This window comes from Aquarana catesbeiana, linkage group LG08, assembly GCF_042186555.1.
Source record: "Aquarana catesbeiana isolate 2022-GZ linkage group LG08, ASM4218655v1, whole genome shotgun sequence".
Taxonomy (NCBI): domain Eukaryota; kingdom Metazoa; phylum Chordata; class Amphibia; order Anura; family Ranidae; genus Aquarana; species Aquarana catesbeiana.
In genome coordinates, this window is record NC_133331.1 from 17,257,924 (window position 1) to 17,282,475 (window position 24,552).

The following is a 24,552-nucleotide window of genomic DNA, read 5'->3' on the forward strand; positions in this document are numbered from 1 at the left end:
CCCACCTAGACTGGAGGCGGAGCAGAACCTCCCATATTAGACTGGAGGCGGAGCAGAACCTCCCATATTAGACTGGAGGCGGAGCAGAACCTCCCATATTAGACTGGATTCCTCAATAAAGGACACCATTATAATCACATTAATAATACATTTATTTTAATAAATAAATAAATACATCGTTTTACATCACACAAGTCACTTTTCTGCCACTAGGAGTCCTGGACTTTACACTTGGGATGGTCCCCTCTATGGGATAATGAATACAGGGGGGGGGAGGGGATTTTCAGCGCTGTCTGGGGGGGGGTTTCAGCGCTGTCTGGGGGGATGTGGAGAACTTTCAGACTGCCAGGAAAAAAAAAAAAAATGAAACTGATGACAACCACCCCCAATCTGTACAGGATATACACAATACAGAAGGTATATGAAGTACACAGCAATTTGTGATTACATTTTACATGGCACACCAGGCTGATCGCTCAGATTATATGTAGACATGAAGAAGGTGAGGAATTTGACTTCTGTTGAGGACCGATCTGCCCTTGTAGGACTCTGTAGAATTGTATCTGAGGAGGAAGGGAAGGACAACACATTCTACCGACCCCGGGAACACCTGAAACCATCAAGATATCCATCTGTTAGTATAAACTCTTCACATAGGAGCAAAAAGAAAGTGTGTGTGTGTGTGTGGTTGTCTGGCTGGTTCTTGCTAGGAGGTAAAGCCTAAGCCCGGGTTTATTAGGACTTTAAAATAGTTTTGGCCAAGCTGACCCAAACAAACTATTTCCTTCACAGACGTGCCCATTGTCTGTACTGTATAAAGCAGCATCATATACAGCGCCGGGGTCCGGCCTTGGCTACATCCAGTATACAGATTCTGGGTCTGGCCTCGGCTACATCCAGTATATAGCGCCGGGGGCCGGCCTCGGCTACATCCAGTATACAGCGCCGGGGTCCGGCCTCGGCTACATCCAGTATACAGCGCCGGGGTCTGGCCTCGGCTACATCCAGTATACAGAGTCGGGGTCCGGCCTCAGCTACATCCAGTATACAGTGCCGGGGTCCGGCCTCGGCTGCATCCAGTATACAGCACCAAGGGTCCGGCCTCGGCTGCATCCAGTATACAGCGCCGGGGGTCCAACCTCGGCTACATCCAGTATACAGCGCCGGGGTCCGGCCTCAGCTACAGCCAGTATACAGCGCTGGCGTCAAGCCTCGGCTACATCCAGTATACAGCGCTGGGGTCCAGCCTCGGCTACATCCAGTATACAGCGCCGGGGTCCGGCCTCGGCTACATCCAGGATAAAGCGCCGGGGTCCAGCCTCGGCTACATCCAGTATACAGCGCCAGGGTCCGGTCTCGGCTGCATCCAGTATACAGCGCCAGGGTCCGGTCTCGGCTGCATCCAGTATACAGCACCAAGGGTCCGGCCTCGGCTGCATCCAGTATACAGCGCCGGGGTCCGGTCTCGGCTACATCCAGTATACAGCGCCGGGGTCCGGCCTCGGCTACATCCAGGATAAAGCGCCGGGGTCCAGCCTCGGCTACATCCAGTATACAGAGTCGGGGTCCGGCCTCGGCTACATCCAGGATAAAGCGCCGGGGTCCGGCCTCAGCTACATCTAGTATACAGCGCCGGGGTCCGGCCTCGGCTACATCCAGTATACAGCGCCAGGGTCTGGCAGCACTAGAGGGACTTCCCCCTCCTTGAACAAAGTCAAGAGGGGCTGACTGCTGCTCAGCCATTCACAGGAAGGTTTGAATTTTATCAATGAATTCCGATTGGCTGAGGTGAAGAAGGTGGGTGCATGCCTTCACCCCCCCCCCCCCGAACTATTTCCTTCACAGATGTGCTTGCTGTCAGCACTGTATAAAGCAGCATCATTTGCATCTACTATACAGCACCAGGGTCTGGCCTCGGCTACATACGGTATACAGCGCCGGCTTATGACCTCGGCTACATCCTGTACACAGCGCCACGTTCCAGCACCACTATGGGGACTCCACGTCCCACTCCCAGAAAGTCAAGAGGGGCTGATCTCTGCTCAGCCATTCACAGGAAGGTTTGAATTTTATCAATAAATACAAGGCTTCCTCTGATTGGAGAGGTGGATGACATCACAGCCCCCACATCTGAGCATCTACAATCCAATGAGGAGTTGGCTCTGTAGCAGGCAGAAATACATACCATCACTAACTGAATATCCACCGTTTACTCCCACACAAATCGTATGTACCAGATGGTGTCATTCTTCAGCTGAGGCCCAAACAATGGATTCACCTGCGATAAGATCGTCACCAGCCAGCTAGGAATAGAAAAAGGCAAAAAGTCATCACTGTTCACTCCAACTACACAAAGCAAAAAGACAATAAAAAAAAAATGAGAACATTAAAGAGAACATCAGCTCCAACAAAACATTTCCTAAATTCTACACCTCTAAACCCGAACCCTATGTAATAAAAAGTTCCTCTAGTGGCCAATCAGAGTCTGCCTTGTATTGGTGTGTGCAGCAGACTGAATTCTGGTTGGTTGCCGCAAGCAATTCACACACATAAGCATTTTACTGAATAAAACTGTATTCATTCAGTGTGTATTGTGATTAGCCAAAGCTAGTCGTGGCCCTGTCTGTACCATGTGATCACTGTGACCAATCACAGCTGGAAATACAATTGTAGGCTCTGTGACCGGATGGAGCGGCGTGAGTGAGGAGTGAGGAGCAAAGCGTGTGTGTCCCCTCTCGTCCACCTGATACCTGCTCTGCTCACCTTACCTCACCTGATGTCTGCCGACAGCTGCCATTACTGTCCATGGAGAGCCTGACTGATAAGCACTAAGTCTTGGCCAGGGAGGCTTTCTAACACATTGTGTGACTCTTTCCTCTTTCACTTTCAGTTTGGCTGACTAACTGGCTGATCAGCTGGGCTGTGGAGAGAGAGCTATTCCTACAGACACTGACACTGATATCTGCAGGGTTGTGTTGTGAGTAGATAAGGCAGGGATGACAACAAGCCAACAGCAGGGATTGAGAGGAGTGATTTGAGCCACAAGTCGCCTGCATTACTTGGAAACAGCTGAAGGAGGGGAAGGCAGTGACCTTAACACAGAGATCTGTGCTTTGAGAGAGCCGCAACCCTGAAATTCCCCCTTGAGGACACGTGAGTAAAGGTTATTTTGGAGCTCGGTAATCTCAAACTTGTTTGTGGGGTGCATAAGTAAAGGGGGGATTAGCAGGACAAGCTACATGGTGGGCTGGAGCCTAAATGATAGAGGCTGTGTATACCGGGAAGTTTAAGATCAAGACTTAAAGCGGGGTTCCACCCAAATTTTGAACAATATCTGTATGTATTCTCTTCCTTGCCTAGATGCTGACATGCCGTTTAAAAAAATTTAAATCGCCGTAATTACCTTTTATTTTTCTATTCTTCTTTGCACTTCCTGGTTCTCCTCCCGTGGGAGTAGGCGTGTTTCTAGCCTCTCCCAGACTCCTGGGAGCTAGTCTCAGGCTTCCCAGGATGCCACTGAGCATGTGCGGAAACGAGCGGTGAATGCTGGGAGCACAGCATTCACCACATCCAGGAAATAAATGCTTGTGGGCTTCAAATGCCCACAATGAAGATGGAAACCGCCTGCAGTGAATAATATAAGTTATTCTTTCCAACGAAATCTGACACAGGCGGACATATTACACACAATATGTGAGTATGTAATGCTGAGAAGAAAAGTTTGTGAATGAACTAAAAAAAAAAAAAAACGATAGATAGGTGGACCCCCGCTTTAACCTCCCTGGCGGTATGATTATTTTGGATTTTAGGTGCTGAAAGCGGTACAATTATTTTGCATGGAAATTTGGTGTTTTATATTGTAGGTCTGTAAATCTTAACAATAACGCACTTAAATCTGTCTAAACAAGAGTCTAGTAGATATCCCGGGTATGATAAAGTTTGAAACACAAAAACATAAATTATAATATAATAAATAAAAATAAATAATTAAAAAAAAAAAAAAAAAATAGTAATAAAATAAATTTCCCCACAATTCACTATCGCTCAATTCTGCAAGTGTTCTAATTTACTATCGCTGTTTTCTAGCTGGTCTAAAGCCACTTTTGACGTAAAGGGACACTTTTTGGTTGCTATGGACAATCTCCAGTTTCCAGGCAGAAAGAACAGTATATATAATATAAAACTGCATGCAGGGCATAGGACAAAGCACTGGGGACAAAAGGGATGTGAAATCATTTCATACAGTACTGTAATCTGTAAGATTACAGTACTGTATGTGTTATGATATTTACTTTTTTTTTAATTTGCCGCCAGGCTCCGCCCCCGTGCGTCGCGCCGCTCGCAGGGAACGGAGCCTGGCACGGAGAGGCTTCGGAGGAGGACGGAGCCCTCGGACACTGCGGGGGACATCGCAGGATCCCGGGGACAAGGTAAGTAACGCCGCCCCAGGATCCTGCAATGCGATCCCGAGTGTGGCTCGGGGTTACCGCTAATGGTACTGAATTTTAACCCCGAGCCACACTCGGGAAAACCGCCAGGGAGGCTACCACAGAGATCTGTGCTTTGAGAGAGCTGCAACCCTGAAATTCCCCCTTGAGGACACGTGAGTAAAGGCTATTATGGAGCTCGGTAATCTCAAACTTGTTTGTGGGGTGCATAAGTAAAGGGGGGATTAGCAGGACAAGCTACATGGTGGGCTGGAGCCTAAATGATAGAGGCTGTGTATACCGGGAAGTTTAAGATCAAGACTGGACCCATACAGGCTGGACTGGAGAAGTGGTAGCGGCATGAATGTGCACAGATGATAACGCTAGCTTGTGGATTGTTATATATGCATATTATAGATGCCCTAAAACACCCCCGTCCATGCTGATTTAATATTTCCCCTTTATGCTGACCTAAATTTATACATTTTTGATTTTGGACTAAAATTAAAATAAAAGGGGTTAATTTTTCAGAGCCCCTTAGCAATTTACTGCGACTTTGGTTTGTCTGGAAATCACAGATATCAACTTATTGAGGCTCTTTCCCCATTTGTGGTTGACCCGCTGGAGGACAATAGTTAAAAGATGCAACACCTACGCTCCTCAAAGGAGAAAACTGCACAACAGATGGCAGCAGCAGCAAAATTGGAGCAATATGCCCATGCCCCTGCTCAGACGCCACCAAAGAAGGGAGCCCAGACTAAAGCACAACAAGGGGCTACGACAGATAGAAAAAGCCAGGGCCAATCAGTGGCTAGAGTGCCACTGGCTACAACAACAAAAGCGCTGAGTAACAAGAGCCCAGAACCAATGGAGCAAGTTGAAGAAGTAACAAACAATCCATGTCCACCACTAGAGAAAGCCAACACTGAAGGATGTATTTGTGGTAGTGAGTGCTTGTCAGGGATCACTAAAAGAACTCTGTGACCAAATGAAAGGGGTAAAGGAAGATCTGATATTGGTCAGACAGGACCTACAAAAAAACAGCGGAAAGAACAACAGCCCTGGAGGGGAGGACAAGCCAATTAGAAGATGATATACTTCCATTAATAAAAGAGGTGAAAAATATGAAAGAACAGATGGCTAGATATACATCAAAAATGGACGAGCTGGAAAACAGAAACCGAAGGGACAATGTGAGGATGGTGGGGCTGCCGGAGAAGAACGAGGGCCCTAACCCCATAGAGTTCCTGGAAAAATGGCTTGTGGAACTTTTTGGAAGAGAGTCATTCTCAACAATGTTCACTATTGAAAGGGCACATAGAGTCCCGTTTAGGGCCCCCGCCAGCAGGTGGGTATCCCAGGCCACTCTTGATGAAGTTCCTCAATTATAAAGATAAAGTGACATTGCTGCGGAAAGCAAGGGAGGCGGGAAATATTTTCTTTAACGGCACCAGGATATCATTATACCCTGACTTTTCACCAGAACTTCAGAGACGCAGAGCAGAGTTCATACGGATCAAGCGTACCTTACAGAAATTCAAGCTCTCTTATGCCATGCTCTACCCAGCTAGGCTACGTGTAACGGCTCTGGGGGGGCAATCAGTTTTTTGACTCCCCAACTAGTGTGGAGAAGTGGTTGGAAGAGAATAAGGAGAAACTGTAGCTAAATTAAGGAAGGAGGGAATTGGAGAAAGGGTCCGGTTATATTGTTTAAAAAGCTTATCCTTTTTTTTTGGTCTTTCTCTTTTTCTTTCTTTGAAGAAATGGGTGGGAGGGGGGTGGTAGATACACACGGATGAGGTATGTAGAGTGATGGATGGAAGTGTAAGGGAGGGACAGATGGTGTGGGAAATGGTCACTATAAGGACCCCTAGGGTTCACCTAGATAGGTGGGGGGGAAGAGGGGGGGCTGGGGGATGGGAGGGAGGAGGGAAAGGTTGGTGGGGGGAGGTAAGATAGGTAATGATAGACTATTGGCACAGGGAAAGAGTGGATTAAATGAGAGTCAAAATGCTAAGGGTGTGTCACCAAAGAATTTTCTGGGAAAGTATGATCACTTTTGCAAGATAATTCATAAAGTAATAATTTGTGGCACAGGAAAACAATGGTTGAAACTCACATGCACTATTTTGGAAGGTGAATTTACTTGAATTAGAAGCACTGCTTAAAATTATAAAAGGTAATGCAAATGAGCTGTGTGCACAGGGATATTATCACAAAATATTTGATAGTAACGTAGAGATTAGATATGAACTCAACATAAACTTATTTTGGAATAGGAACACACGACAGTTTTATATATATTCCTCACCTCTATATGCAAGCTAAAACACTCAATATAGGATCCTGGAACGTTAGAGGTTTTGGGGACACCGGCTAAAAAAGCAGCAGTATTCTCCATGCTGGAGAAATATGGAGTTGAGTTGGTCTGCCTGCAGGAAACACACCTAACTAAACATACAACCCAGCAACTGCGGAATAGGAAATACCGACTTCAGTTTCACTAGGTATATTCTTCTTACTGTAGGGGGGTAAGTGTTATGGCGAAATCTGGGGTGGCTTTTTCCTGCAGTCAGACCAGGATAGACGAGAATGGCCGATATATTTTTTTTATATTGCTCAATTGGAAATAGAAAGTATGTACTGGCAAATATCTATAGTCCTCCGCCATTTAAAATTGATGTTATGATCAGATTAAATGAATTTTTGTTAGATAAAGAAGAAGTACCGGTTATAGTAGTAGGGGATTTCAATGAGATCCTAGATAAAAAGTTGGATAGATTCCCCATACGGATAAACGCGGAGCCCACGGGGAGGGGCCGATTGAGTCAACTTTTGGATGAAGTGGGGCCGATGGATATTTGGAGGGTGCGGAACCCGGGAGCCCAACAATATTCCTGCTATTCAACTTCATATTCCACGCTTTCCAGGATAGATATGGCACTGGGTAATGATAGAGCACTCCAGATTACAGAGAAGGTTGTATATATGCCAAGAGGAATATCAGATCACTCTCCAATAGTCCTTACATTGAAATTAGGGGGGGAAAAAGGCTCAGAGGGAGTGGAAAATAAACCCATATTGGTTTGAACTGATTAAAAAAAACAGAAAAAAGTTCTTCCTCAATTGAGAGAATTTATAGTATGTAATGAAGGTACAGCAACGGCCGGGATTCTGTGGGATACTCTGAAGGCATATCTTAGAGGGGTTCTGATCCAGCAGGTAGCTAAATTTAATAAGGAAGCTAAGATATGGGAAGAACGCATTAGAAGAGAGGTAATAGAGGCAGGGAACAACTATGTAACAGATCCATCATCTGAAAGGGAAAAAATATGGTTGGATAAACAACAAGACTATAAAATTACGATTATGCGGAAGGTTGAGACCAGACGACTCTTCTTTCGGCAGTCTTCCTTCGCAGAGGGTGAAAGTGTGGGAAAGATGTTGGCGCAGTTGGTGAAGTCCAACTCCCCACCTTCCTCTATCTCTGCTATCAGGTCCCCAGGAGGAGAGATTTTATCTGACACCACAAAAATATTGCAGATATTTAGGGATTATTATAAAAATCTTTATTCAGCCCAAAAGGTGGGGGTAGAGGGCGTAATGGAAGACTTCCTAGGCAACTTGGAAATCCCGACCATTACGCAAGAGGAAAGAGAAGAGTTGGTATCCCCAATAACTTTAGTAGAACTTCAACAGGCAGTAACGAGTATGGCTAATCAGAAATCCCCTGGTCCAGATGGTCTTCCGACTGAGGCCTATAAATATTATGGAGAAATATTACTCCCGGAGCTCCTAAAAGCATTGGGGGGGAGCGCCCAGGGAGGGAAGACTTCCCATTTCAATGCTAGAAGCAACCATTGTACTTATACAAAAAGAAGGGAAAGATCCCCTGGATGTAGCGGCATATAGACCAATTTCTCTTTTATGCTCAGATGCTAAAATCCTAGCCAAGGTGCTGGCAACTAAGTTGAACAGATTAATTTCAAAACTGATCCACCCAGATCAGGCGGGTTTTATAGCTAATAGATCTACAAGCATGAATATCAGAAGGACATTCTTGAATATACAGACTCCAACGGAGAATGTAGGTTCAAGAGTCGTGCTGTCACTTGATGTTACAAAAGCTTTCGATAGCGTGGAGTGGGGATACATCTGGAGGGTTTTGGGGAAATTTGGATTTGGCCCTTCCTTTATTGGGTGGATTAAGATGTTGTACCATAGACCCAGTGCTAGGCTTAGAATTAATAACGAACTCTTGGATAAGATTGAGCTTGAGAGGGGGACGAGACAGGGGTGCCCCTTGTCGCCCCTGCTCTTCGCCCTGGCAATGGAACCTCTCGCCATTTCTATAAGATCAAGCGCTGAAATAACTGGGTTTTCGGAGAAAGACAGGAGATGAAAAAAATCGCGCTATACACAGACGATATCCTTCTTTATCTGGGAGATCTGGGGCAATCATTGACAAAAGCGATAAGCTTAGTCGAAAAATTTGGAAGCTTCTCAGGGTTAGAGATAAACTGGGAGAAAACAGAACTCCTTCCACTAGATTCTACGAGTTAATAATGCCAGGAATACCTCAGTTGGTAGTAGTGGATACATTGAAATATCTGGGGATAGCTTTGACGAAAGACCCTAATCAATTTATTTGTAAAAACCTTATGCCACTGCTGGCCAAATTCAAACAAAAAAATAGGCATCTGGAAACGATTTCCATTATCAGTGGCAGGCAGATGCAGCCTTATAAAGATGATCTGGATGCCCCAATTATTGTACCTGCTGCATAACTCCCCAGTCTGGATCTGTAAGAAATGGTTCAACAAAATTGAGTTTCTTTTAAGGCCCCTTTCACACGATCGGACCGTTCAGGTCCGCCTGTCAGTTTTGACGGCGGACCTGAACGGGCGCTCCATGTTAGTCTATGGAGCGTCGGATGTCAGCGGAGACATGTCCGCTGACATCCGACCCGGTCCGATCCGCTGAAGAGCAGACGGATGGCCCTACGTCCAGGTCCGTCGCTGTCGGATCGGATCGGGGGAGATCTGACGAAAACGGACACGCTGTCCGTTTTCGTCAGATCCCTCCATAGGCGGCAGCGGCACCTGACAAGCCCCTCCCCGCTCAGTGAGCAGAGAGGGACCTGTCATCCGCCGGCTCAGCGGAGATCAACGGACAGATCTCCCACTGAGCCGGCGGGCTGAGGCGGGCTCCGTAGAAACGGAGTCCGCCTCGTGTGAAAGGGGCCTTAGGGAACTAATATGGAAGGGGGGGGCAAGCCAGGATCCGACTTCGAACGCTACAACTACCAGCGGGGGAAGGAGGTGTGGCATTGCCTCACCCTGAGCGTTACTATCTGTCGTCACAGCTGCAGCACCTAATGGGATGTGACGTTCCAGGTGGAGGTACCCCCAATGGGAGAATCGTGCTGACTGAAGCTTCACATAATACAATCATTGAAACACTAGAGGCGGATTCCTTTGGCTATAGGCCTCCAACAATAAAAATGATAACTAAAATATGGAAAACTGTTAAAAAACAGATGGGATTTAATGGGCTAACTGAATACACTCCCCTTTGGAATAACTACAATCTGCGGGAAACCCTCCCGTTAGGAAAAGTAAGAGAATGGGAAATACATGGCATCAAAAGACTGAGACACCTGTACCTGGGAAATACTTTAAAAAAATTCTCAGATTTGAGACGAGAGTTCAATATATCGCAACGCTCATTTTATTCCTACGTACAGTTGAGGCATGCCCTTGAAGCCCAATTTAGGAAACAGCCACCAGTATGGAACGAAATGCCCCTCTTTCAAAGTATACTCCAGGTAGGGTCCACTAAGGGACTTATATCTGAACTCTATGGACAGATAAGCAAAGAAGTTAATGCTGAGGGGAAACTCCGCAAAGAGAAAAAAAAAGATGGGAAGAGGATATAGGGAGAATAAACACAGGAACAGTGGAAAAGAATCCTAGAAATGGGCTCGAGGGTATCGGTCTCACCCCCTCCAGAAGATATCCCATCTGATGTTGTTAACCACTTCCCTACCCGCCCATAGTCATATGACGTCCACAGATGAGATCTCCCATCCTGGGTGGACGTCATATGACGTCCTGGGATTCCCGGCCGTCTAGGGGGCGCGCGCGCGCGCGCCCGCCGCGTTCCTCGGGACCCGGTGCGTGTGCCCGGCGGCCGCGATGTCCGCCTGGGCACCCGCGATTGCCCGTTAACCGGGCCGGCATGTGGATCTGTGTGTGTAAAAGCCTGTCAGCTCTGAGGAGAGCGATCTGTGTTCCCAGAACGGAGGAACACAGATCGGTCTCCTCCCCTAGTGCGTCCCCTCCCCCTTCAGTTAGAATCATTCCCTAGGAAACATATTAACCCCTCCCCGCCCCCTAGTGGTTAACCCCTTCACTGCCTGTCACATTTACACAGTAATCAATGCAATTTTATAGCATTGATCGCTGTATAAATGTGATTGGTCCCAAATGTGTCAGAAATGTCCGATGTGTCCGCCATAATGTCGCAGTCACCAAAAAAAATCGCGATCGCCGCAAAAAAAAATAAAAAAATATTTTTTTTAAAAAAATGCCATAAATCTATCCTGTATTTTGTAGACGCTATAACTTTTGCGCAAACCAATCAATATATGGTTATTGCGATTTTTTTTACCAAAAATATGTAGAAGAATACGTATCGGCCGAAACTGAGGAAAAAATGTGTTTTTTAAAAAAAAAATTGGGATATTTATTATAGCAAAAAGTAAAAAATATTGTGTTTTTTTCAAAATTGTCGCTCTTCTTTTGTTTATAGCGCAAAAAATAAAAACCGCAGAGGCGATCAAATATCACCAAAAAAAAGCTCTATTTGTGGTGAAAAAAAAGGACGTCAATTTCTTTTGGGTACAACGTCGCACGACCGTGCAATTGACGTTTAAAGTGCGACAGCGCTGAAAACTAAAAATTGGCCTGGGAAGGAAGGGGGTGAAATTGCCCGGTATTGAACCGGTTAAATAGGGCTTATTATACTCCTAAGAGGCTGTTCAAGTTTGGCAGAAGATCAGACGATAAATGCCCCAGATGTCAGGGAACCGGCGATCTTATACACATGGTATGGAGGTGCCCCAAACTGTATCGGTATTGGGAGGAAGTGCTTAAAATCATAAGCGATTATATTTAAAATAACAATGAAAATGGATGCTGTGGTATGCATATTGGGGTACAGGAAGCAGCGGGGGGGGGAGAGGAATAGTACCACAATTGCAATAGTGAGGTGTTTGTTCCAAGCCAGAAAAATGATCGCAACCAGATGGCAATCTAGAACAACCCCTACTGTGAGAGATTGGATCCGGAAAGTGAATGAGACTATATGTAAAGAAAGAGCAGTGTATACAAAGAGAGGCAACCTTAAAGTGGAGTTCCACCCAAAAGTGGAACTTCCACTCATCAGATTCCTCCCCCCCTCCGGTGACACAGTTGGCACCTTTCAGGGGGGAGGGGGGGGGGTACAGATACCTGTATATTACAGGTATCTGTACCCACTTCCGGCGTAGATAGCCGCAGAATCTGCGGTTATTTACGCCACTTCCTGCTCCCTCCCCGCTGCCTGCTGGGAAACACACGGGTCCCAGAGGCAGCAGGGAGCATTCGTATTGCGCGGCGCGACTCGCGCATGCGCAGTAGGGAACCGGGAAGTGAAGCCGCACGGCTTCACTTCCTGATTCCCTTACCGAAGATGGAGGCGGCAGCACCCGAGGACGGAGAGACACTTCGGCCTCGGGTGCCGACATCGCGGGGCGCCCTGGACAGGTAAGTGTCCATGTTTTAAAAGTCAGCAGCTGCAGTATTTGTAGCTGCTGACTTTTAAAAAAAATTTTTTTTCGGCGGCGCTCCGCTTTAAGGAATTTGATGCGATGTGGAGGAGATGGTTCTGAAAAAATGGGTTCCCCCCTATAGAGTGATAAATGAATGGGAGGGGTAGGAAAGAGGGGAGGGATTAAGGGGCAACGCTTGGTCTGTAACACTGAAAATAGGTGAAGTGAATGGGATGGAGGAGGTCTTTTGATCACTTTGGTTTCTACTATTCATTTTACTGTCTTTTAGTATAATGCGCCCTCACTTCTTGATGAGGTACTTATCCATTTTATTATGTAAGAGAACGTTTTGTGTATTCACTTTTTAACTAATTTGTTAACCCTTGGAGGAAGCGAAGGGGAAGGGAAAGAAAAATTGAATAAAGATTAAATAGGGGGAGGGATAAAAAGGGGAAAGAAAAGATTAAAGCTACTATGATGTGACATGTGGTGGGATAAAAATGAACTTTAATGGTGAATTAAGTATCCCAAAAGTACTTGCTGAAGTAGCTTAAAAAAAAAAAAAAAGAAATACAATTGTACACAATGGATTGCATTAAAGGAAGCCCCATCCATTGTTTACAATTGTCATGTGCTGTGATGTGATTGGTTACAGCAGTCACATGGTACTGACAGCGAGCCGATACACTGATCAGTCATCGGCTGTGTCCATTGGACGGATCGGGCCACTCCTTCTGGGAGGACGTCATGCGACGTCCACTCCGGAGGATAAAAGGCCCACCTGTCAATGTGCTATAGGCCGGACGGGAAGGTGTTAATTCTAAAAGGTGAGAGAGATACTTACAAGAGATAGCAGCAGACGGCGGTGGTCACCAGCATCGTTATGATGACCCTGAGAAGAGATCAATAGACACATTATTGGAAGCCATTCCCGGTCACTGGACCTTCATTTTAACACATTTTCTAAAAATATCCTCAGATAAATATGATTTACATGTAATCTATTGTAAACATCACCAAATACTCCGCTCCCCACGCAGCACAGACAGAAAAGTGCCCGCTCCAAACATCACCAGCTGAAGATTATGATGCAAAAGAATAGAAGTGGAGCCGATACAGGATAATCCACCTGCTCCGCCCAACGCGTTTCAGTCCAACTGGAGCTCAGCCATAGAGTGCGGATGGCAGGATGGAAGGGACACCTCATATTAGGTGAGGGATCCACACCTGGGAGAACCAGCTCCAATAACTTCATCTGATACAATGTTAGACTAGGGAAGCCCCCAATAAAAAGATGATAAAATGATGTAGCACCACCAATAAATATGTGGTGTGATGATGTCAGCAAGCAAAGATCCGCCCAAATGTTGGTGGCTTTTAATGATCTGACCAATAGAAGCCTTTTTTTCCTATGTGTTGTGGGGACACCGGAGGGACAATGGTCAGTATATCACTGGAGTGGGGGCTGCTGGTTGTATCCTCTATGGAAGAGGTAGGCAACCTGTGGCCCTCCAGCTGTTGTGGAACTACATTTCCCATGAGGCATCGCAAGGCTGGCAGTTACAATTACTCCCAGAGGCATGATGGGACTTGTAGTTCTGCAACAGCTGGAGGGCCCCAGGTTGCCTACGCCTGCTCTATGGGGATCATACCATACACAATGTATACTGACCTCCAGCATCTGGGCTCCGCCCCTCTGGTAAACCTTTTGTTCAAATCGCCGGATCAAGAAGTCTCACTTCTATTGCTGCACCTACCTGATTATTACATTTTTTATAACATGGGGCTTTTTTTTTTATCTAGTACACAGCCGATGAAAATTCTATTAATCAGCACTCAAAAAAAGAAGTTTTATTCCAGGCGCTGCACTCATTATATTTTTATATGAATTTGTACAAAGCACGCAGTCCGCTAACAGGATAGGCAACCAGACTCCACCTATAACTGATGGGGCACTTCTGGGTGGAATGACCCACTTTATATAGGTAGGGGGGTGGGCAGTATGTTCAGGAGAGGAGTGTGGAGGGTATGATGAGGGTGGTATGTATAGGAGAGGAGTGCAGAGGGTATGATGGGGGTGGTATGTACAGGAAAGGAGTGCGGAAGGGTATGATTGGGGCAGTATGTATAGGAGAGGAGTGCGGAGGGTATGATGGGGGTGGTATGTACAGGAGAGGAGTGTGGAGGGTATGATGGGGGCGGTATGTATAGGAGAGGAGTGCGGAGGGTATGATGGGGGTGGTATGTACAGGAAAGGAGTGCGGAAGGGTATGATTGGGGCAGTATGTATAGGAGAGGAGTGCGGAGGGTATGATGGGGGTGGTATGTACAGGAGAGGAGTGTGGAGGGTATGATGGGGGCGGTATGTATAGGAGAGGAGTGCGGAGGGTATGATGGGGGTGGTATGTACAGGAGAGGAGTGCGGAGGGTATGATGGGGGCGGTATGTAGAGGAGAGGAGTGTGGAGGGGATGATGGGGGTGGTATGTAGAGGAGAGGAGTGTGGAGGGTATGATGGGGGCGGTATGTAGAGGAGAGGAGTGTGGAGGGTATGATGGGGGCGGTATGTAGAGGAGAGGAGTGTGGAGGGTATGATGGGGGCGGTATGTAGAGGAGAGGAGTGTGGAGGGTATGATGGGGGCGGTATGTAGAGGAGAGGAGTGTGGAGGGTATGATGGGGGTGGTATGTACAGGAGAGGAGTGTGGAGGGTATGATGGGGGTGGTATGTACAGGAGAGGAGTGTGGGGGGTATGATGGGTGCAGTATGTACAGGAGAGGAGTGTGGAGGGTATGATGGGGGTGGTATGTAGAGGAGAGGAGTGTGGAGGGTATGATGGGGGCGGTATGTATAGGAGAGGAGTGCGGAGGGTATGATGGGGGTGGTATGTACAGGAGAGGAGTGCGGAGGGTATGATGGGGGTGGTATGTACAGGAGAGGAGTGCGGAGGGTATGATGGGGGTGGTATGTACAGGAGAGGAGTGTGGAGGGTATGATGGGGGTGGTATGTACAGGAGAGGAGTGCGGAGGGTATGATGGGGGTGGTATGTAGAGGAGAGGAGTGTGGAGGGTATGATGGGGGCGGTATGTACAGGAGAGGAGTGTGGGGGGTATGATGGGGGTGGTATGTACAGGAGAGGAGTGTGGGGGGGTATGATGGGGGTAGTATGTACAGGAGAGGAGTGTGGAGGGTATGATGGGGGTAGTACGTACAGGAGAGGAGTGAGGAGGGTATGATGGGGGCAGTATGTACAGGAGTGGAGTGTGGGGGGGGATGATGGGGGCAGTATGTACAGGAGAGGAGTGTGAAGGGTGTGATGGGGACAGTATGTACAGGAAAGGAGTGCGGAAGGGTATGATTGTGGCAGTATGTATAGGAGAGGAGTGCGGAGGGTATGATGGGGGTGGTATGTACAGGAGAGGAGTGTGGAGGGTATGATGGGGGCGGTATGTACAGGAGAGGAGTGTGAAGGGTGTGATGGGGACAGTATGTACAGGAGAGGAGTGCGGAAGGGTATGATTGGGGCAGTATGTATAGGAGAGGAGTGCAGAGGGTATGATGGGGGTGGTATGTACAGGAGAGGAGTGTGGAGGGTATGATGGGGGCGGTATGTATAGGAGAGGAGTGCGGAGGGTATGATGGGGGTGGTATGTACAGGAGAGGAGTGCGGAGGGTATGATGGGGGCGGTATGTAGAGGAGAGGAGTGTGGAGGGTATGATGGGGGCGGTATGTAGAGGAGAGGAGTGTGGAGGGTATGATGGGGGCGGTATGTAGAGGAGAGGAGTGTGGAGGGTATGATGGGGGTGGTATGTACAGGAGAGGAGTGTGGAGGGTATGATGGGGGTGGTATGTACAGGAGAGGAGTGTGGGGGGTATGATGGGTGCAGTATGTACAGGAGAGGAGTGTGGAGGGTATGATGGGGGCGGTATGTAGAGGAGAGGAGTGTGGAGGGTATGATGGGGGCGGTAGGTATAGGAGAGGAGTGCGGAGGGTATGATGGGGGTGGTATGTACAGGAGAGGAGTGCGGAGGGTATGATGGGGGTGGTATGTACAGGAGAGGAGTGTGGAGGGTATGATGGGGGTGGTATGTACAGGAGAGGAGTGCGGAGGGTATGATGGGGGTGGTATGTAGAGGAGAGGAGTGCAGAGGGTATGATGGGGGCGGTATGTACAGGAGAGGAGTGCGGAGGGTATGATGGGGGTGGTATGTACAGGAAAGGAGTGCGGAAGGGTATGATTGTGGCAGTATGTATAGGAGAGGAGTGCGGAGGGTATGATGGGGGTGGTATGTACAGGAGAGGAGTGTGGAGGGTATGATGGGGGCGGTATGTACAGGAGAGGAGTGTGAAGGGTGTGATGGGGACAGTATGTACAGGAGAGGAGTGCGGAAGGGTATGATTGGGGCAGTATGTATAGGAGAGGAGTGCAGAGGGTATGATGGGGGTGGTATGTACAGGAGAGGAGTGTGGAGGGTATGATGGGGGCGGTATGTATAGGAGAGGAGTGCGGAGGGTATGATGGGGGTGGTATGTACAGGAGAGGAGTGCGGAGGGTATGATGGGGGCGGTATGTAGAGGAGAGGAGTGTGGAGGGTATGATGGGGGCGGTATGTAGAGGAGAGGAGTGTGGAGGGTATGATGGGGGTGGTATGTACAGGAGAGGAGTGTGGAGGGTATGATGGGGGCAGTATGTACAGGAGAGGAGTGTGGGGGGTATGATGGGTGCAGTATGTACAGGAGAGGAGTCTGGAGGGTATGATGGGGGCGGTATGTAGAGGAGAGGAGTGTGGAGGGTATGATGGGGGCGGTATGTATAGGAGAGGAGTGCGGAGGGTATGATGGGGGTGGTATGTACAGGAGAGGAGTGCGGAGGGTATGATGGGGGTGGTATGTACAGGAGAGGAGTGTGGAGGGTATGATGGGGGTGGTATGTACAGGAGAGGAGTGCGGAGGGTATGATGGGGGTGGTATGTAGAGGAGAGGAGTGCAGAGGGTATGATGGGGGCGGTATGTACAGGAGAGGAGTGCGGAGGGTATGATGGGGGTGGTATGTACAGGAGAGGAGTGTGGAGGGTATGATGGGGGTGGTATGTACAGGAGAGGAGTGTGGGGGGTATGATGGGGGTGGTATGTAGAGGAGAGGAGTGTGGAGGGTATGATGGGGGCGGTATGTACAGGAGAGGAGTGTGGAGGGTATGATGGGGGCGGTATGTACAGGAGAGGAGTGTGGGGGGTATGATGGGGGTAGTATGTACAGGAGAGGAGTGTGGAGGGTATGATGGGGGTAGTATGTACAGGAGAGGAGTGGGGAGGGTATGACAATGGGCAGTATGTACAGGAGAGGAGTGTGGAGGGTATGATGGGGGCAGTATGTACAGGAGAGGAGTGTGGAGGGTATGATGGGGGCAGTATGTACAGGAGAGGAGTGTGGAGGGGATGATGGGGGCGGTATGTACAGGAGAGGAGTGTGGAGGGTATGATGGGGGCGGTATGTAGAGGAGAGGAGTGTGGAGGGGATGATGGGGGCGGTATGTACAGGAGAGGAGTGTGGAGGGTATGATGGGGGCGGTATGTACAGGAGAGGAGTGTGGGGGGTATGATGGGGGCAGTATGTACAGGAGAGGAGTGTGGAGGGTATGATGGGGGCGGTATGTACAGGAGAGGAGTGTGGAGGGTATGATGGGGGTAGTACGTACAGGAGAGGAGTGGGGAGGGTATGACAATGGGCAGTATGTACAGGAGAGGAGTGTGGAGGGTATGATGGGGGCAGTATGTACAGGAGAGGAGTGTGGAGGGTATGATGGGGGCAGTATGTACAGGAGAGGAGTGTGGAGGGGATGATGGGGGCAGTATGTACAGGAGAGGAGTGTGGAGGGGATGATGGGGGTGGTATGTACAGGAGAGGAGTGTGGAGGGTATGATGGGGGCGGTATGTAGAGGAGAGGAGTGTGGAGGGGATGATGGGGGCGGTATGTATAGGAGAGGAGTGTGGAGGGTATGATGGGGGTGGTATGTACAGGAGAGGAGTGTGGAGGGTATGATGGGGGCGGTATGTACAGGAGAGGAGTGTGGAGGGTATGATGGGGGCGGTATATACAGGAGAGGAGTGTGGGGGGTATGATGGGGGTGGTATGTAGCGGAGAGGAGTGTGGGGGGTATGATGGGGGTGGTATGTAGCGGAGAGGAGTGTGGAGGGTATGATGGGGGTGGTATGTAGAGGAGAGGAGTGTGGAGGGTATGATGGGGGTGGTATGTAGAGGAGAGGAGTGTGGAGGGTATGATGGGGGCGGTATGTAGAGGAGAGGAGTGTGGAGGGTATGACAGTGGGCGGTATGTATACGAGAGGAGTGTGGAGGGTATGATGGGGGTGGTATGTAGAGGAGAGGAGTGTGGAGGGTATGATGGGGGTGGTATGTAGAGGAGAGGAGTGTGGAGGGTATGACAGTGGGCGGTATGTATACGAGAGGAGTGTGGAGGGTATGATGGGGGTGGTATGTAGAGGAGAGGAGTGTGGAGGGTATGATGGGGGTGGTATGTACAGGAGAGGAGTGTGGAGGGGATGATGGGGGCGTTATGTACAGGAGAGGAGTGTGGAGGGTATGATGGGGGCAGTATGTACAGGAGAGGAGTGTGGAGGGTATGATGGGGGTGGTATGTACAGGAGAGGAGTGTGGAGGGAATGATGGGGGCGGTATGTACAGGAGAGGAGTGTGGAGGGAATGATGGGGGCGGTATGTACAGGAGAGGAGTGTGGAGGGGATGATGGGGGTTGGGATATGGATGATGATTATGAGGAGGATGATGATGATGAAGATGAGGGATATGGAGGATGATATGGAGTAGGATGATGGGGGTTGGGATATGGAGGATGATGATGAGGAGGATGATGAAGATGATGGTGATCAGGGATATGGAGGATGATGATGATGAGGAGGAGGATGATGATGAAGATGATGGTGATCAGGGATATGGAGGATGATGATGATGAGGAGGATGATGATGAAGATGATGGTGATGAGGGATATGGAGGAGGATGATGATGATGAGGAGGATGATGATGACCCCCCTCTCTCTCCCCCCCTCCTCTTACCCTCGGTTGGGGCCTTTGGGGACGAACCATGGGGCGGCGATGCCGATGAGCCCCCAGAAGGTGGTGAAGATGATGAAGGGGATGGTGGAGGAGTGAGCGGTCATCCCGGCCGGTGGGAGATCAGATCTACAATGTATTCTTCATCCAGCACTGGCCCCGCCTCCTTCCCCGCAGCGCTCTCCTCTCTTTGGCTGATGGCTCTCCCTCCCTTTAGTCTTATTGGTTGAGCTGCGTGTCTGTCAGAGGTGAGGATAACGCCGAGCACCGCCCCCATAGAGGAAGGAGGACCATTCTGCAGAAGAGGAACGAGGGACTGCAGGGCGGAGCGTACATTGGAGGAGGCGGAGTTTTCTGGCTTATTAGGGGGAGAAGGGTGTTTCTAGGAGGGTAGGGGGCGGTGCCAGCGATCCAGAACACACACCCGGGAGAAGATTGGTACCCCGAGAAAGATGGGTTTCACTCCCCTGCTACTGCGCATGCGCCAGTTTCAGGCAAAACAAGCCGAGCGCGGAGATGCTGCAGCCGGTGACGCACTTATAATAACGATCCTGGGTGGTGGGCGCCCCCATCGTTCACGTGATCAGCGGGGAGGCTCCTGATTGGCTCTCACACAAACTTAAATCTATAGCTTCCAACTGTCCCTGATTTCGAGGGACTGTCCCTGATTTCGAGGGACTGTCCCTGATTTCGAGGGACTATCCGAGATTCGGAGCAATGTCCCTCATTTTGGTCTGCTCTATATACATGTATAGAGAATGCACTTCTTATCTTTCAAAAACTGTTTCTCAGCACTAAACCTTTCATCTAATTTCTAATTTGCTGCATTTGTACATTTCAAAAGCCAATATAAAGAAATAGCAGTGGTAAAAATGTTTTTTGTTTGTAAGTTTAACCCCTTAGCACGGTCGCCGGCCCTTTAAGGGGTTTCGGATGCCGGGAGGCGGGGGTTTATGAATCGTGACAGCCGTGATTGGCGGTCACATGATCAGAAATCTGATCGCAAGCAGCGATCGTGAGTTTTCCATTAGCCGCCAGTAACGGTGCTGGGGGGGGGGGGCGTGTACGGGGCTCGCTCTCTCGGCACAACTGTTTTTGCAATATCGCACGCAAATATGTGGCCACTCGGCGCTGAGAGGTTAACGTATCATTTTTAAAAAAATATAATTCTCCTTTAACCGGTTCCGGACCGACTTCTGCCCATTTACTGCCGCACGATGGACCGGCTGTGCGAAACTGCGTGCCTGTGCGTCGCTCCGTGCAGAGGACACTGGGGGGGCGTGCACGCCGCCGGAGGCGCGGTCGCGTGCTAATTGGACAGACGGGAAGCTAATCAGCAGGTACAGCGGAATTGACGTCTTCCGCCCCTCCCGCGATCGTTCCAGGGAGAGGCAGAACAGCGATCTGCCTCTGTAAAACAAGGAAGATCGCTCTTCTGACAGGGGAGACGATGGAGATCTTGTGTTTCTGCTAAGCAGGAACACGGATCTCTGTCTTCACCCAGTCAGAGCACCTCCCCCACAGTTAGCAAGCACCCCCTAGGGACACATTTATCCCTTTGATCTCCCCTTTTATTAACCCCTTAACTGCCACTGTCATTAGTACAGTGACAGTGCTTTTTTTTTTTTTTAGCACTAATCACCGTTTTGGTGTCACTGGTCCCCCCAAAAAAGTGTCAGTTAGGTGTCCGATCTGTCCACCGCAAATCGCAGTCCCGCTATAAGTCGAAGATCGCCGTCATTACTAGTAAAAAATAAAATTCCATAAATATATCCCATAGTATGTAGATGCTAAATATTGTGATCCCCGAGCTATGATATGTGTAAAATTCTTTAACCAGTCGCCGTATAACGCGGCAGGTTGGCTCCCCTGCGTGAATCGCCGTAGCTGTACGGCGGGCGCTGTAAGGGGTATGGGGGGGGGCGCACGCCCCCGCCGTCGTGTGACATAGGAGCTGATGCACGTGCCCGGCGCCCGCCATGTCCGCTGGGCACCCGCAATCGTTCCTGAGAGAGACAGAATGGAGATCTGCAAATGTAAACAGACAGATCTCCGTTCTGTCAGGGGAGAGGAGACAGATCTGTTGTTCATACTGGTTATGAACAGCGATCGGTCTCCTCCTCCAGTCGGTTCCCACCCCCCCCCCGCAGTTAAGCCCCATACACACTATCAGATTTTCTGTTGATTTTTGTCTTCAGATTTACCAAAACAATGTAGTGCAAAGGGCCTGCCTGATTGCATACAAATTGAAACTCCTAAGGTTTTGTCCTCATATTATATGGTTTTGGTAAATCTGAAGGAAAAAATCAGCAGAAAATCTGATGTGTATGGGGCTTAGAATCACTCCCTAGGACAGACATTTAACCTCTTGATCGCCCCCCTAGTGTTAACCCCTTCCCTGACAGTGACATTTATATAGTAATCAGTGGCTATTTTTAGCTCTGATCGCTGTATAAATGTCACAAAAAAAAAGAATCAAAAGTGTCCGATCTGTCCGCCGCAATGTCACAGTCCTGCTAAAAATCGCAGATCACCAGCATTACTAGCAAAAAAAAAAATTAATAATAAAAATGCCATAAATCTATCCCCTATTTTGTAGACACTATAACTTTTGCGCAAAGCAATCAATATAAGCTTATTGCGATTTTTTTTTTTTTTTTTTTTAAACAAAAATATGTAGAATATGTATCGACCTAAACCGAGGGAGAAATTCGTTTTTTTGAGCCCTTTCACACTGGGGCAGTTTGCAGGCGCTATTGCGCTAATAATAGCGCCTGCAAACCGACCTGAAAGTGCCGCTGCTGTGTATCCAGTGTGAAAGCCCCGAGGTCTTTCACACTGGAGCGATGCGCTGGCAGGACCATAAAAAAAAGTCCTGCTAGCAGCATCTTCGGAGCGGTGAAGGAGCGGAGTGTATACCGCTCCTGCCCATTGAAATCAATGGGACGGCGCGGCTATACCGCCGGCAAAGCACCTCTGCAGAGGCGCTTTGCGGTGGTATTTAACCTTTTCTCGGCCGCTAGCAGGGGGGTAAAACCGCCCCCGCTAGCGGCCGCATACCGACGGTAAAACGCCGCTAATAATAGCGGCGTTTTACCACCGCCAACGCCGCCCCCGCCCCAGTGTGAAAGGGCTCTAAGGGATATTTATTATAGCAGAAAGTAAAAAATATTGTGTTTTTTTTCCGAAATTGTCGCTCTTTTTGTTTATAGCACAAAAAATAAAAACCGCAGAGGTGATCAAATACCACCAAAAGAAAGCTCTATTTGTGTGTGTGTGTGTGTGTGTGTGTGTGGGGGGGGGAGACATCAAATTTTATTTGGGTACAGCGGCCCACGACCGCCCAATTGTCAGTTAAATCGACGCAGTGCCGTATCGCAAAAAAATGGCCCGGGGGCAAATCCTTTCGGGGCTGAAGTGGTTAAATAAATTTATTTGTTATAATATATATATATACCAGAAGTCCTCCAAAGTGCTTGGTGTCCTATTCATCCAGTGGTATCAATAACGTGCTGTAGCGCCCGTGTTAAAAGGACCTGCAATCCTCCGGTGATTGTAGACGTTTGTTTCCCTTCCCCCTTAGGGCTCTGGTGGGTGGGGTGATGATCTTCATATGAATGTGGGGAAATAGAATCAGGAGAGATTCCTTGTGTAATTCCGTATTTTATTTGTTTCAATCTTAATTTTATTGGAAAATTATTATACAGATAGACAAATATTCATACATTAATGGCATCATCATACCAGCAGTCAATTTACAAATGCATTATACAAGCTTACATAACAAAAAAAAAAAAAAAAAAACACAAAACAAATTTGTATTTTATTTGTTAAAAACATAAAAAAAAAAACTAAAAAAAAAAACTAAAAAAAAAGCGGACTGCACACTTACAAACTTTTCCTCTTGTATATGGGCATTTGAGGGAAAACAAAAACCAAAAAGCGCCGCTCTGGAACTCAAAGATGGCGGTCTGCGTTTCAAAGAGCGGACGTGACGTCATGGAAGTATTCCCTCGCTTAAAGTATAAATAAACGCAAAACTTTTTTTTTTTTTTTTTTTTTTTAGTTTTGGATAGAGTGGAGAGGGATTAGAACGTCTGTCCAGTTTTTATTGCTGTCTGTGCCCCCCGGTTAAAGCGGCGTTCCACTCAGAAATGGAATTTCCGACGATCCGGCCCCCCCCCCCCCCCCCTCCGGTGTCACATTTGGAACCTTTCAGGGGGGAGGGGCAGATACCTGTCTAATACAGGTATTTGCTCCCACTTCCGGCAAAAGAGCGCCGCAGAATCCGCGGTGAACTACGCCATGTCCGCCCCCCCCCCCCGCCGCGGTCTTCTGGGAGACACAGGTCCCAGAAGACAGCAGGGACCATTTAGAACAAGCAGTGTGACTCGCGCATGCGCAGTAGGGAACCCGGCTGTGAAGCCACAAGGCTTCACTTCCCGATTCCCTTACTGAAGATGGCGATGCCTCCACCCGGGAGCCCAGGGGACGGGTCGGCTTCGGGTGGGTGAGGACATCACGGGCATCCTGGACAGGCGAGTTTCCTTATTTTAACAGTCAACAGCTGCTGTATTTTTCTAGCTGCTGACTTTTATTTATTTTTTTTTCCAGCGGAACTCCGCTTTAAGGAGCTTAACCCTCTCTATTTGTCCTGTTTACCATCAACATTGAAAGTGAAAGTAAAGGAAAAATCCTTAATGTTAGGTTGTCCCCAGAAAAGTAACAAGAAGGGGGGGGGGGGTTTTCCAATGGGGACACTAGTTCTTGTGAACTGGGGGGTCCCCAAGGAGTTCCCTTTAAATATGCAGGGATTTCCTTTCACTTCCTCTTTGGCTATGGGGCAGGAAGTGAAGGAAAATCTCAGCAATGGGACACAGATGGAGAAAAAAAAAAAAAAATGGACAGGGGTTAGAAGTCTCCCTTGCTCTATTCAAAAACGAAAAAAAAAAATAAATTCTACTTTAATGCATTTCACTCTGGGCAGGAAGCGTCCTCTTATGAGGATCATTACCCCACCTGCCGGAGTACCCTTTACAGCGCAGCCGCTCCACATTACAGCTCTTCTTTCAATGTAAGCCCCCCCTCCTTCACTGTCAGCAGGGTAGAGGCACAGGCAGCTGTGTGAGCTCTCCCGAGTCTCCTGCCCGTCCGGGGGGGGCAGATTGGGATGGAGGGTGGGAGCTGCCCAACTTACTATGTGAACAAGCGGGTGATGACTCCC

At 48.5% G+C, this 24,552-nt stretch overlaps 1 protein-coding gene across 1 annotated transcript; it reads right to left on the reverse strand.

Moving 5' to 3' along the window:
* Positions 1-128: 128 nt before the first annotated feature.
* ATP6V0E2 (ATPase H+ transporting V0 subunit e2) lies at positions 129-19,535 on the reverse strand. The gene is made up of 4 exons (XM_073595559.1): positions 19,332-19,535; positions 13,085-13,132; positions 2,186-2,303; positions 129-610 (listed from the first exon to the last, which is right to left on the reverse strand). Exons 1-3 carry the CDS (start codon positions 19,433-19,435, stop codon positions 2,210-2,212), a joined length of 246 nt encoding a protein of 81 aa, XP_073451660.1. The 5' UTR covers positions 19,436-19,535; the 3' UTR covers positions 129-610; positions 2,186-2,209.
* Positions 19,536-24,552: the final 5,017 nt, after the last annotated feature.

Excerpts from the sequence above, each read along its gene's own strand:
- ATP6V0E2 (XM_073595559.1), bottom strand. The coding sequence starts at position 19,435 with ATGACCGCTCACTCCTCCACCATCCCCTTCATCATCTTCACCACCTTC. Across the intron at positions 13,133-19,331 it reads CCCAAAGGCCCCAACCGAGG|GGTCATCATAACGATGCTGG; the intron begins GTAAGAGGAGGG and ends ATCTCTTCTCAG. Across the intron at positions 2,304-13,084 it reads GCCGTCTGCTGCTATCTCTT|CTGGCTGGTGACGATCTTAT; the intron begins GTAAGTATCTCT and ends TTCTATTCCTAG.